This window comes from Heloderma suspectum, chromosome 11 (genome assembly GCF_057233095.1).
Source record: "Heloderma suspectum isolate Gila_16-S chromosome 11, 16-S_ref, whole genome shotgun sequence".
Lineage (NCBI taxonomy): Eukaryota > Metazoa > Chordata > Lepidosauria > Squamata > Helodermatidae > Heloderma > Heloderma suspectum.
Genome location: NC_139468.1, coordinates 1,586,768 through 1,601,526, shown reverse-complemented (window position 1 = coordinate 1,601,526; position 14,759 = coordinate 1,586,768). Strand labels below are relative to the sequence as shown.

General features: G+C 43.1%; 1 protein-coding gene and 1 pseudogene across 12 annotated transcripts in view; both read left to right on the top strand.

Moving 5' to 3' along the window:
• Nucleotides 1–14,759, top strand: part of NEDD4 (NEDD4 E3 ubiquitin protein ligase) — a 66,658-nt gene that overhangs the window by 7,739 nt on the left and 44,160 nt on the right. For 6 of the 11 annotated variants that reach the window (XM_084816521.1, XM_084816523.1, XM_084816519.1 and 3 more), the window contains 5 exons: nucleotides 2,386–2,630; nucleotides 5,938–6,011; nucleotides 6,146–6,224; nucleotides 7,210–7,248; nucleotides 7,410–7,463. Coding sequence is in view for 2 of the 11 variants with exons in the window: in XM_084816516.1 (XP_084672642.1) it covers nucleotides 5,938–6,011; nucleotides 6,146–6,224; nucleotides 7,210–7,248; nucleotides 7,410–7,463 (246 nt within the window). In the remaining 9 variants the exon portion in view is untranslated. Of the gene's footprint in view, nucleotides 1–2,385; nucleotides 2,631–5,937; nucleotides 6,012–6,128; nucleotides 6,225–7,209; nucleotides 7,249–7,409; nucleotides 7,464–14,759 lie in introns of all 11 variants that reach the window. The other 5 variants (XM_084816516.1, XM_084816515.1, XM_084816524.1 and 2 more) reach the window with 3 other exon arrangements.
• LOC146336878 (E3 ubiquitin-protein ligase NEDD4-like) lies at nucleotides 7,473–12,846 on the top strand (annotated as a pseudogene). The gene has a single exon (XR_014785286.1). The product of XR_014785286.1 is annotated as an E3 ubiquitin-protein ligase NEDD4-like (transcript).

The window sequence follows — 14,759 nt, the reverse complement described above, 5'->3', positions numbered from 1 at the left end:
ACCACCAGGTTCCTTTTATTCTTTGCTCCATTTATTTTGATCCAGATGCTCTCGATGGGGCTACCAAGCTCATCCTCCTGTACTTCTGGGCAGAGATATGTATTTTTCACATACAGTGCAACCCCACCTCCCTTTCTGTTCTTTCTGAACAAGTTATATCTTTCAATTGCCGTCTTCTAGTCATGAGAGTCATCCCACCACATCTCAGTTATACCTATCAAGTCATAATTTCCCTCCTGTATTAAGAATTCAAGTTCGTTCTGTTTGTTTCCCATACTCTGGGCATTAGTATATAGACATCGAAGACCATGTGCTTCATAGTCTGGCTTTCTTCCTACATGTGTCTGAAGACTATTATTGGGCGCTATCAGAGCTGTTCTCTCCGTTGCAGTGCATGCGCCTACGTCCATTGTTACCCCCAACATTACATCTCCCTTCCCCGTAGGATTCAGTTTAAAGCCCTCCTGATGAAGTTCTTCATGCTGTGGCCAAACACATTCTTCCCAGCCTTTGTGAGGTGCAACCTGTCCCTTGCCAACAGCCCATCTTCCACGAAATATGGCCCGTGTTCCCAGAATCCAAATCTCTCTCATCGGCACCACCTTCGTAGCCAGTCATTCACCCGGAGTATTTTTCGTTCCCTTTCTATCCCTCTTCTAACTACTGGAAGGATGGATGAGAAAACTATCTGGGCCCCAAAGTTCTTGAGTTTCCTTCCCAAAGCTTCAAAGTTTGACGTGATCTCTTTGTAGCTCCGCTTGGCGGTATCCTTTGTTCCCACATGGATGAGAAGAAAGGGATACCTGTCAGTGGGCTTTATGAGTGCAGGCAACCTTTCAGTCACTTTTCTAATCCGTCCTCCCGGGAGACAACATACCTGGTGAGTCCATGGGTCTTCGCGACATACTTGAGTCTCGATCCCACGCAGCAAGGAGTCTCCCACTACTACCACTCTTCTCTTCTTGTTGTTGTAGGTCTGGGTTTCATCGCCTCTGTTTGACTGACCTTCAGCCTCTTGCTCACTCTCATGCAGGTTCCCCTGTGATTCTTCCTCTGCAGGCTGTCCTCCAGTCTCATCTGCAAGTACCTGGAATCGGTTCCACAGCTCCACTGCTTCCACTGGTGCAGAGTGGCATCTAGTTCTTCTTCTCCTAACTGTCACCCTTTTCCACGGAGTATCCTCTACTCCATTTTTCTTCACCTCAGCGTTTCCCACTTCTGCCTCATCTTGCTGTTGCTCTTCAAGCTTCTGGTCTGCCCTTTGCTGCTGTAGTTCCCCCAGTCTGTCCAAGAACGCTTCGTGTTCTCTTATTCCCCGGAGGGTCGACAGTCGCCGCTCCAGTCCACTTACTTTTTCCTCCAGCAGCGTGATCAACTTGCACTTGTTGCAGGTGTAGGCCATGTTGTTCTCAGGCAAGAAAACAAACATTGCACACACCTTGCAGGTCACCACCACTGGAGTCCTTCCATTGCCTCTTTTCCCTTTTTGTGTCTAGCTTTGTGATTGTTCTAGACTAGCCTGCGCCTGCTCCTCTACTCAGTAGAGGTTAAAAGCAGAGTCCCACTGGTGTGGAAGTGTGTGTGACAAGAAAAATAAATGAAAAAAAGTTAATTAAAAAAGAAAAATAATTTAGTGACCTCCCCCTTGACCTCCCCTGCCGAACTCCCCTGGCCAACTCCTGTTTGCTCCCCCTGTCCGCTCGCTCTGGTCGCGCGCCCGCTAGGAGCTTGCTTGCTTCTGTAGTCCCTGGACCAGCTGGAGCAGCTTGCTCTGCTCTGCTCTGCTCTGCTCTGCTCTGCTCATCGTTGCTCGTCGTGTATTGCCAGGATTTGAGTATTCTACATGATAAAACCATACAAGATCTCTAATAAGAAAAGGTTTCTCTGAAGACTCTGTGCTGAATGATAGGCTTGACACTACATATGTTGTGCTTAGCTCTGAATCTAAGTGTATTGAAGAAAAATATCCTAATAGCAGTTTGTGTTTTTGCTGTTTGAATACATTTAGTGTATAGATTTCTTGCATTTCTCATGCCGGGAGATATATCATATTTTTTGGAGCTGTTGGCCCCTCAGTTCCAAAAAGCTGATTTGTGTGTGTGTGTGTGTGTGTGTGTGTGAGAGAGAGAGAGAGCGCGAGAGACAGACAGACAGACAGAGAAGGGGGAGAGTGAGTGAATTGTCATACACCAATATGTTCCTATGCAAGCTTTGCTAGTTTCTAGGAACTACAGTAGCTTCACACTACTTAGGTTTGGCCTAAGGAGAGTCCTTGTAACTTAAAACTTTCTATCAGATATGTTAGCTACATTTGCAAAGTTTTGAATGTATTTGGTCAAAATCTTCACTTAGCTCTGCTTAACATCTCACTGGTGTTTCTTCCAGTTTCATCCAGCTGTGGCTGAGTAACTACAAAAGGGAGAGTGGCTTTTCATACTACACCCGCCTTTCCATCTTTCTTCCTGCTCCTATGGAAGCATTGTTGCATTCCTGCACCCAGCTTCCTCAATCATCCTGTATTTTGCTGGAAACTGACACCTTTCCTATTATGGATAGGAAAACTCCTTTAAAGTTCTTGGGTCCATGATGGCAACAACTGTCTGTTTAGGCAGAATTGGCCCCCTGGAAGGGTATGTAAGTTGATGGAGTCTAGAGTCGCTTGCTGGAATGAGGCTTAGGGGATGTTGTGTAGCAGAATGGGATTTCAACACCTTCCTTGCTTTCTTAAAAGTGGCGGGTGGAGAGCAGGGGAAACCTATCCTGAGGAATACAATGGGGAATAATGATCCCTTCTATTAGGTAGGCTCCTTTGTTGTTGGTGTATCTTGTCCTGCTGTGCTCAAGTCCTACACTTCCAGCATGCAAGAAGCTGGGAATTTTAAAGAGCTTTTCAATCCTCTGCAGGGCTGGTACCTAGGAACTTCTGTTTGGAGATCAGGAGGTTCTCCTCAAGCTCCCTCCTTAGTATCTGGTGTATTTCTACCTTGTTTAAGAAGGCCCCTGAGAGAGTGTTCCACAACAGAATGCTAGTTGTCCAAACTTTTGCAGCAGGTTCAGATGTGAAAATCATGTTCCTTTAACATAACTGGAATCTTGAAGGACTATACCCAGACGTTAGCATCTGCCTCCAGAGCAGAATAAGGAAGCACTCATTGGGAAGCATTCAAGAAAACTCTCCGGTACTGCCTGCTCTCCTCGTCTAATGGCTGATCTCTGTGTAGAAAGGTTTTATGCACTGGGAATGTTTCCTTTCCTCCCCAATAGCCCTAGAGGAAATGGTAGTGAGTACATAACTGGGGAGTACAAGTGTGTGTGTGTATTAGAGAGGGAGGATATTAATTTAACATTGCTTTCTGTTTCTTGTTCAAAGGCTTATGAACAAAAAGGCTTTGTTCAAAGGCTTATTTGTCCCCTGGAGGGAGCCCTTTTCCAGAAATTGGGAGATGCTCATTGCTCTTGCTTCCTAACATGCATGTAGATATTGGGGAATGTCACTGTTCAGAAGACCATTTCAGGGGTCTTACTGCCAGTTCTCTGCTGCTAGTAGCTGTTGGGAAGGGACCGGCTGTATTTTGTTGGACAGAGATCCTGCCACTTCATCCAAGTGGCCAACAGTGCTTGCTTCAGCTGTGAACGGAAGTGTGTCTTTCCTACTTGATAGGTACACCTTCCTGCCCTATTTTGTCTCTGCTTTCATGCTAGAAGACTGAAGCATCTTCTTAATGAGATGTTTGTCAGATTTTGCATTAGCCTTTGCATATCCGCCACCACACTTCACGTTGTGTAGATGTTCCAAGTGTTATGGGTGCAAATTGAACAGTGCCTATGACATCCGTGGCAAGAGACAAATGTAATTGCCTGAGCACTTCTGTCCTACCATTTAAGTGGGGAGCACTTGGACAGCCTCCCAACAGAGATGAGCAACAGGCCTGCCGTTCCATGGAGGAAGTAAACGACTCTTGTAAAAAGTCAGTGATTCTTGTAAAAAAAAAAAAAATCCACATCTCCCCCCCACACACACACACACATAGGTTTTGGGACTTCTGAAAGGAAGTTTAGTTACCTGAAAAATAACCTGCTTTTAAAATGGAATCAGAATTCGTATATGTAGACTGAACATGTCTGTATAATCTTGAAACTGAATCCATGACCCTCTGCCAAATCCTTTGAGTTTCTGAGAAAGGCAAACTATAAGGGACGAACCAGGTAGAAAATTGCTTTCTAGGACAAGATATGCATTTTATTTTTTCTGCGACTCTAAGCCGAACAGCATGGGTATGATTTCCTTTCTGTTTCCCAGAGAGAAACTACTTTACCCAGTGACTACTAGACCTTGTTTCTGGAAAGCCTCGGTACTTAAGCCAGGATCTAAAGAGCTGCTTAGGCTCACGTGAGGTGCTTGTACTAGCCCAGTGGAATTTGTGTCATTTTCTCTGGATACTCCCCATATGACACACATCAAAGCAATTTTGAGGGCCACCTCAATTTAAGCATCAGTTTACAATGTTGCACTGACAGATCACCTTGCCGACAAAGGTCCGTGTAATCAAAGCTATGGTTTTCCCAGTAGTAAAGTATGGCTGTGAGAGCTGGACTATCAGGAAGGCTGAGCGCCGAAGAACTGATGCTTTCGAACTGTGGTGCTGGAGAAGACTCTTACGAGTCCCCTGGACTGCAAGGAGGTCCAATCAGTCCATCCTAAAGGAAATCAACCCTGAGTGCTCATTGGAAGGACAGATACTGAAGCTGAAGCTCCAATATTTTGGCCACTTAATGCGAAGAGAAAACTCCCTGGAAAAGACCCTGATGCTGGGAAAGACTGAAGGCAAAAGGAGAAGGGGACGGCAGAGGATGAGATGGCTAGATAGCATCACGGATGCAATGAATATGAACTTGAGCACGCTCCGGGAGAGAGCGCAGGACAGGAAGGCCTGGCGTGCTATGGTCCATGGGGTCACGAAGAGTCGGACACGACTGAACAACAACAACTGACAGATGCTGCTTGAGAGAAACAACCCGCAAAACTCTTTGGGCTCATCGTGGGATTAGTTCTGCGATTCCTTATGTCCTAACCTTAGCCTTAGTTAAATAGTTGGGCTTAGTAACTTGCATGCATACTGAGAGAGCTAAACAGAAACCCATAATCTCACATACGTTCTCCGTTCTGCCCCACCCAGCGTTCCCAAGATATAAATTCTGTAGTGCACGAGCCATCTACTGTGCATGACCAAAGCTTCTAGAATTCTCCTAGGTAGCTTAAAGGCTTTTTTTAGTTGCAAACCAAAGCTTTTTAATTATTGCAGTAACCAAATATGTATTAACATGTAATAAGCTCCCCCCCCTCAAAGCCCTCAAAGTGGTATACAACAAACAGATAGAAGAAAAAAGATACAATAACAACTCTCTCACTGATCCTATTTCACCATTTGGTGAAACTGTGTTTATTCCAGAGTGCTTATTTTGATTATTTGTGCTATTGCGTCTGTTTAATTATTTTGATTTTATTGATCTAGGATTGTATTTAATAGTTAATCACCTTGAGTGTCTTTTGAAAGATGGGATATAAATCTTTTAAATAAAGTAACTTTATTTTTTGTCCATTTTATAGATGGACTAAACTAGAATAATGAACTTCCTATTCTTTGACTTTCCAAAAAGGTGTCTGATCTGTCAGATCATTCCAACCTGAAACAATAGCCTGTCAATAAAGCCAAAAGTTAATTTAAGGGAAATGTGGCTTGGAGTTCTGTTATCCTACTGTCAAGGAGGAGTTCATTAAAGAATGTGGGAAGCAGACAAAGAAGAAAGGTGGGGATTCCCCTCATGCATGTGTTCACTTCACATCAGTATTGTATCAATTGTGGGCTGTTATTAATCAGCAAAATTCAGCTTGCAGCATGGCCAGAAGCTAAATAGAAACAAAAATTTCTCTTTCAGGAAAACGTGCGGATTGTGAGGTTGAAGATTATAGCTGGAATTGACCTGGCCAAGAAGGATCTCTTAGGAACAAGGTAAGTAAAATAAGCAGCAGAGACTCTGATCAGTATGCCTGCTTAAAGTGGTTCTGAATAACAGTGCCCAAATCTCTTGTGAATGCAGTCAGAACAATGCTGCCTAACTGTTCATAGTTATTGTATTTGTACAGTGATCCTTATGTGAAAGTGACAGTACGTGATTCGGCGAATGGAAACCTTACCAGTGTTCAAACAAAAACTGTTAAAAAGGTTAGATTTCACACTTTTTCATAATGAATTAGTACAAAATCATGTAAGTTACCTGAAAAGTAATTGCTCAGGAAGGTCTTAGTCATTGTTGTCTTTAAACCAAACGTTGGCACAAAAGTGAAGAAGGTGGAATTACTAATACAAAATATCAGCAGTAAATTGACAAACACTGTACTTATAAGATAGTCACCCCAAGTTGATATGGCAGTAGATAGTAGATATTCCTTGTTGCGGGTGAGAGGTGTTCAGCAATTACTGCAAGTATGGTAGTCATGTAAGGCATGCATTTTTCTAGATCAGACAACAAAACCCAAATCTTACCAGAGTGGGGCACCAAAACATTGCTACTAGGAATCCTGATGATTCCTAAAGACTCCCTAGGAATCTTGCTGGGAATATTATATAATGGACAGTAGAAAACACCAGTTCTGTGTCCAGTATGATCTCGAGGGAAATAAGAAACAAAGAAGAAATGCATTTCTAAAGCGCTTGCCAAGAACTGTCGATTTCTTTCAAAGTTGCAGTACTAGCAAGGCTCAAAGGAGCTATAGCTACTGGTGATCAGCTTTCCTGTCTAGTTTGCTAATGGATATGAAGATTAACTGACTTCAGTGCAGAGTCCTCAAGGAAGTATGGAATAAACTAATCTAGAACTTGGTAGGCACCTAATTAAGACAGTGCCAGCCAGTTGGTCTGATCTACAAGTTTTTCTTCTGCAAAGCTGATCAACGTGAATGTAGTTCAGACCATTGGGCTGCTTTGAGGACCACGGGCTGAATTGATACATGTAGCAGTCTGCTTCCACTGCATTGGAATTCCATGTAGCTAATTATTTTGGTAGCACGGCTGGCAAAGACCTCTGCTGAGACCCTGGGAAACTGTTGCCAGTTGAGGTAGATAGGACAGGGCTTTGTGGGCAGACTCCTGACAGAAAAAGGCAGCTCCGTATATCTTGTAGTAACTTACTCTGTCTCTTTACTTGTAGACCTTGAATCCAAAGTGGAATGAAGAATTTTTATTTAGAGTAAGTGAGCTTTATTGCATGTTAAATGTGGTTATCCAGCAGGCTTCTGTGTCCATTAATGTCCTTTTAAGTTACGTAGTGTCAATAGTGCAAAACAACTTTATAGTATCTAATGCTCCTTTCCTACGAAACCAACTAACCAGAGGATAACTTTCTTCTAGGTCAATCCTCAGAAGCACAGGTTTCTCTTCGAAGTATTTGATGAAAACCGTTTGGTAGGTCTTTTTTTTGTCAGTGGTTGTTCATTGCTGGAAAGAACTATAATCTTGTACATTTGACTAGACTTGTTATGGAGTTTGGATCTGTTGCCAACAATGGCACTGTGACTTGCAAGGCAATCCTTTTGCTTCTATTGCTATTTCCAAATGCTGAAAAGTTCAAGATTCCTCCGCTTGTTCTTGTCAAGGTTTTTTTCAGATCTCTGTTCTAGCCAAGCAGCCAATTTTAAAAGTGGAACGGCTTTCATGGGGGAATTGGTGGCTGTACAGGCAATGCTGGAACTGATTGCATGGATAAAAAACTGAAATGGGTGAAACTCTCCTTAGAAAACATGACGCTGAACTAAGAAATCTGGATAATTGCGGGTTCCGGGCAACTGGAGATTCTAGAGAAAAAATAGACTTCTTAAGACTATCTAGGTAGTGACAACTGTCACAAATGGCTGACTTTAGTTCCTTTTTCAGTTATCAGTATGCTGTGTTGTTCTCGCTCACAAGGCTCAGATAAGGGTTAAATAAGCTCTGGGGTGTGATTAAAAAAATCATGTTCCTTTCCTCTAGAGGCTGTGAAATGCTGGCTTTAATGTAAACTAACTGAAATTATAGTAAAGGTTAAATAAATACCGAGCAGAAAATATGAAGTCATGTGAGCTACACAAAAATAAATGGTACAGTGTTCTCTGCTGCCTCTGGTTTAATTCCACGTTGCTATGGCAGGATTCAGAAATGCATTATGTGTAACTTCTGGGTCTTTAAAGATGTACGTAAATGAATTAATGTCTACTGGCTAGCATAGATGATAGAACAGTACTGCACTTTTCGAAAGTGCCACTAGATGCCAGGAAAGAATTTGGCTTAGGAGCAACAGCAGCAACACAAGTGAAAGGCAAAAGAAATGACTGTCATGAAATGCTACCATTTTAAACAGAACAGAAATGCTCCAGATTGACTTTGGGACCAGTCCTGTGACCCATAAGAGTTGGGGAGTGGGGGAAGATAGGATAATTTGGATTCCTGGAGCCGAGGTTAGAGACAGTGCTCTGACTGCAGATCCAGGAGGCAACACTCCGACAGGGGTCCAGGGGTCCTCACTCCCCTCCCCCTCCCCGCTGGTATGGCGAGAACCTTGCTGGTTGCCTCTCTGAGGTTGCAAAGGCAACCTTGAAGAAGGGGTAAAGAGGGTGTGTTGGTAGGCGGGGATGGGACTGGGGATGCCAGGATATGATGTACCCCAGGCCTCCTTCCCTCCCCTCCAACACCCAGCTAGATGGTTAAAAAAGCCCCTCTAGCCAACATGCAGAGCAAGAGGAGCACAGAGGGAAAAGTCACCTCCACTACTCCACCTGTAAGCCTCCGAGTTTGGAGACTTAGGGGCATCGCCATCGGATTGCGTCCTTATGCTGTTTGGTAGACTAAATGTGCTCTTGATGGAGGAACTTCTGTGGTCTTGGAGTCGATGTTTTCTGAAATGTCTTAGCTTCATAACTTAGAAAATGGTTTGGTTTGGTTCCAGACCATAATGTTGGAGTACTGTTTTGCCTTGTGCAGACATCTAGATGGGACACTTATTGCAATGATACCTGCATACATAGGGAACATTCTTCCATGCTTAATGTAAAAAAGTATCCAAGTGTCTCTCTCAAAGCTCAGACACCAGCCTGCTGAAAAATAATCCACAAGTTTTAAGCTGTAAAAGTATACTGGTTTCTTGGGGATCCCCTGCTTTTAATCTGTTCTAGTTCTGTTCTCACCACCATTAGGTGATCCTCCCCTCCAAAATGAAAGGGCTGGCTTTTTTAGTAGCTTCCTTCAAAACGTATGTAGTAACTGCTTTTGTAACACTCCCACACTGAAGCTACTTGCTATTTTATTTATGTAGAACATACTCCTATCAGATTACTACCATGCTTGATCTTTAACAATTGAATTCTAGATGTGATAATTACATGGAACTTCATGCCTACCAACTTCCTGTAACTCTAAACCACTGAGTAAAAATATTAGTGGCCATACGCTGCTAAAGAAAGCACAGACCCAAATTCAGCCAGGGCAGCTGTAGGAATCTGTAGGAAGAACCGCTGTTGAGTTAATTTGCCTTGCAATAACCCTGCACAAGTTAGAACAGAATTCAGACAAGGCTGGCAGTGTTAGCTGTGCTGCAGCTGAGTTGAGCTTTAAAGGTCGCTTGGAATCGAGTGCTCTTCGCCAGAAGCAGCCCTGGGAGATGAGACACAGCGGTGTGGGAATGACTTGCTAATTTCAGGCAACTTTTGGGCCACCAGCTACCTATACTTCTGGTGGGCTTTCTTGGTCATGCTAAAGATGAACTGGTGTGGGGTTCTGGGCAGCTGCCTCTCACTTCAGAAGAAAATACTTTCTGACCTTTCTCTGTGGAAATGAAAACAAATGGCAAGGCAGTTGAGACTGCACTTCGCAGCCGAAGAAGTCATACTGATCCGTTATCAGAAACCCTTGGAGATGACTTAGATACTCACATGCATGTCAAAGAACCTGAGCTGAATCCTGCCCCTAACATTGTCTGAATGGAGCAGAATCCCAAGCAAACTCTCTCAGGTTCTGTAATGCAGGAGACAGATCAACAGCTGGTTTCATCCCAGAAACCCAAGAGGAGTGCCTTACTGAAAATTTCATTGCAGGCTTCAAGAGTCAGTGGATGTCTCCAGCCTGTGGCTTCTGAAGACCACTTGTTGTCCTTGGCCAGTACAAGGAAGAAAGGGGACTGCTGCAACAGGAATGTGACTGGCCATCAGTCTAACCAGCTAACAACCAGCAGCAGCTTGGCTGATATCACAGCATTCGGTGGTGTTCTCAGCAGCATCTCAACCAGGGATAAAGGAGCCTCTAGTAGTGCTGGGAGTGACTATGGGTCATGTACAAGTACCACAAGTGATGGTGGGTCATACAGCAGTGGTGTAATCAGCGATGGCAGTAGCTGCCCCTTCTCTACTGGAGATGGCTGTAGTTTTTCTGCTAACATGGTCTATGGTAGCTCTGCAAATGGAACCATGAACTACAAATCCACTCCCCACAGAAGCAGTACTATACAGGATTCTTCAGACAGAAATATTTTTGACCAAGACAACTCCGAACATGCACCGAGGGCAACAAACCTGCCAGCAACAAGAGAAACAAAACTTCCCCTACAGCGTTGCTCATCTCTGGTTATTTTCCCAAAGAGCCCTTCAAATACTCCACCAATGTCTCCAATATCTCCTCTACCAAATGGGCAACCCTCTCAGATGTCTCATAGTAAGCAGGTGCAAAGTGAAGACAAAGCAACATCCAAGGGTTCCCTCTCAACTGTGGTCAATGGATTTAGACTCTCTAAAAGCACTTGTCCTCCTAGTGAAAGTAGGGATGTTAGGCAACTATATTTGAACAGCTCATTGTGGGCCAGAGATGGCCCTGAATGCACAGCGTGCGAGGATATATCAGTTGGAGGTTCCTGTATTTCATTTCACTTCTCTCATGGAATACCTGCACCAGAGTGTGAAGCTGGGTCCTATTCCAGCATGCCCACTGTTGCAGCCTACCCTAATTTAAGTGCATCCGCCTGCTTGACCTCAAATTTGGAGGATCGTGTTAGCGTTCACACCGAGAAAAGGCCAGCTACATGGAGGAGCAAGATCCATCATGGTCTGCAAAGGAGCCTTTCACTGGGATCGTCACAGTCATCATTTTTATCTAGTTTTGAATACAGTTCTAGGGCAGAAAAGTCACATTTACACATTCAGTTTGGGTCTGAGAGAGAGGGAGAACCTAGTGGAGTTCAAAGGACAGGTAAAAGAGCTGGACGAGAGTACCGTAGTCAGACCTCGACGAAACCTCTAGAGGTGAGTGTCTCTTAAAGGAGTGTCCTCTTGTGCATGATGCTGTTTATTTACTCTAAACTGGGATTAAGTGCATTAACTTCTCTGGAGCACATTTCAAAACCCTTTGCAATAGCCACTTGAATATATTATAGACTTCATGGTGGGGTGTGGGTTTTTTTGCACTTTCACATGCAGTTATTGTTGGTGTTTCACCAAAGCAGTTAGCCTGCAAAGCAGAAAAAAATATGTGTTTAATAGCTGAAATCAAGATCACACAGGACCATCACTTCTACAATGATATTAGAAGACTTTGTATCTGCAACTAGAGTGGTAAAATGACACAGGCATATGTATGTTTTTAAACCAAGTATGTCTGCTTTAGCTGTATGTCATAACTCAGTTCCTGATTTTCATGACATATCGTACTTGAGGCTGCCCTTCCCCCATTGGCTCATTTCTTTGCACCCTAAAAGCTTACACTAATTTCGAGCATTAGCATATGATAAGCCTTGAAACTTCAGGAGAGCATGTATTTTTTAATATTCTGTTTATCAATCTTAATTTCACTTAGCCAACTAAATTGTTAGAATTTTAAATAACTATTTGACAGAACGAGGAAAGGGAAAATAGATACTCAGTACTTGTTACCTAGTTCCGGTTTTTGTTGTTGTTCAGTTGTGTCCGACTCTTCGTGACTCCATGGACCATAGCACGCCAGGCCTTCTTGTGCTCTGCTCTCTCCCGGAGTGTGCTCAAGTCCATATTCATTGCATCAGTGATGCTATCTAGCCATCTCATCCCCTGCTGTCCCCTTCTCCTTTTGCCTTCAGTCTTTCCCAGCATCATGGTCTTTTCCAGTGACTTTTTAGTGTGTTCCATATTTCTGTTTTTATTGAAAGTTGTCCTTGAGGGCGGTGGAGCTTGTGAAAGGTTGAATGGCATGGTATAAACATTATTTTAAAAATAACTTCTGCCTTGAATTCCTTCTCAAAGCAGAAAAAGTATAGTTTTTTGTGTAACGCTAGCGTATGCTATTAGTTCTGACATCTGTATCTTTGTTTTGGTACGCTGTACTCTGACTCAGAAACAGGCGGCTGCTTTTTTCCTTTCTTCCTCAAGTTGCTATTTTAGTCTTACTACTTGTTTCATGAACTGTGAACTTTGTGGTAGTCCTGCGTGGTGTGAATGCACTCACGTGCGCGCTCTCTCTCTCTCTCTCTCTTTCTTTCTTTCTTACTCTCTCGACTGGTGGCACGTAAGTTGTAGAGCCGATTTCTTTAAGCAGTAGCCAGCTTTCAGAAGTTCTCAAACAGCATTAATTGTGCAGTGGCAACACAGAGTGTCTCTGCCTCACTTCAAACTTTTCTGGAAATCAACTTTAGGCCAAAAGTTTATATTGATGTTTTCCTAGTACCCAGATTGTGTATAAATTGAAGGTGCACATATAGTCACAACAAATTTAAGGTATATTGTTAGGAAATCCAGCTGCTTTGATATCAGTCCAGCTTATGGCACATGTAAAATCTGAAATGCAGTGCAAAGTATTAGTAGTCAAACAGTGTTTTGATATGAGGCTGGATGACCACATTTCAAAAAGGGTCTCTGCTGTTATGCAAAATATATACAGACTTGCAAACAGATTGCTTGAATCTGGGTCTTCAAATCCAGTTGCTGCTTTAATAAGTGGATGGTGTCAAAAGAACCTTGTAATGCTGTTGGACCACATGCTCAGGTGATTGCTCTTTGGTGCATCTTTGGTGATATTGGCTAGAATTGTCCTGTAGGTTTGTTGAATTAGGATAACCAAAAAAAATGAAGCAGTGTTGTGTGGCAGCAGTTTTATTAAGTCACAGCTTAAAGGCTGCCTTGTTTGAAAAATAGCCTTGCCTAACAATTTTGTTAAATTACATGCCATATCCAATTATAGTTCTGTATTGTGATTCATTTTAAAATCAACAGCCCTGAAAAAACTTCCTTGACTCCATTTAGTCTGGCTTAGTATAACGATATGCTGAGTCTCGGTTCAAATTTAACAAGATGATATTGGAGTCACATTTAGTCATGTCAGCTATCTGTTTCAAGCTGTCATGAAATTAAATTTGTGCTTGACTTTCAGACTCCAGTGTCTGCAGCAGCAAAAGCTGCCTGCCTGCTGCCTGTTCTTCTGTGTGTCAGGCTGCTTGTCTTCAGCTGCTGAGGTTAAACTATCTATTCTCTGTAATCCACAGCTTTTGTGGAAGGCTTCTGCGTAAGATGTAGTGAGAAGCGTAACTTTGATGGCAGATCCTGAACCTTTGACTTGAAAAGTATGGGGGAGGAAATGAGGCACATGTGATGCATCGAGTACACCTTCTTTGAAATGAGCAAAATATATGTCATGATAGATGCTGTGCAGGTAGAACAGGGGAGAGGTCCATAACCTGCAGGGGTGCTAGAAAAAGCACAAAGCACTGCATGTCCTGGAAGCTGTGCTGCTGCTGGGGATGGAAGACAGGCTTTGCCTCTGTCACTGAGGTCCTCAACTGCAGCAGTTCGCATTTTCCTCTGATAGTGAGTGGCAGCCAGTGATTTTACATGGGAAGACGTCAAGGAGTGATGGTCCTCAGGCATGCTGTTGAAGCGGATTAAACTTGCTGCATTCCCCTGATGGTCGCATGTGTGCTCACGTGTGAGGGAGGAGGGGAGACCGGCAGGTTTTGCCTGCCGATAACTATCCTTAAGATTAGGCATAAACACTTGTGAGCAGAGAGTGTTGGAGCCAATGTTGCAAGTTTTAGCTGTTCCCTCCTGGCTTTTGCAAAGTATTCCCTAATATTCTGTGGTAATGTGGTCTAACTCCAGGCAGATAAGGGCATCACAAGACAGGATTGGCATGTTCAGAATGTGGATTCCATAGATGTATGCCAGTCTCGGTACACAGCTGAGCAGTCACCTGAGTGAGCACAGTTGTGTGCGATATTTATTGTGTAAGGACAAGGTCTTTACCAGTTTATTTGGATACTAGTACAGAAAGTGGGCAATCCAACATTGACTACTTGCAAATAAAAGATAAATTTTACTTCTTCCTACAAAAAAAGAGAAGACATTTAGAGTTGGAACCTCTGGAATTCAAGGGAATGGTGCATTAGAGCCCATGCATTAGCTGTAGCTGGTGAATTCTATGTTTTTATTGGAGCAAAGTCTAAAACAGATCTCCAGAGTTGTAAAAGCAGTGAGACTAATGTTAAACCTTTTTTTCTGCTGGCCTAAATATTAATTTAAAAGAAAATGTATTTGTTCTTTGTACTCACCAGAAATTAGATCAGAACAAAATGGAACGTGTTTTTTTACCTTGTTGTTGCTCCTGAGCTCATCTTGTGTGATGTAGCAGTTCTGGATCTGTGGGTAAACAGAACTAAATGGCTGTGTAAAGCAACTTGGACCATGTGAGGGTGATACCTGAAAGCTTGGGATAAAACAG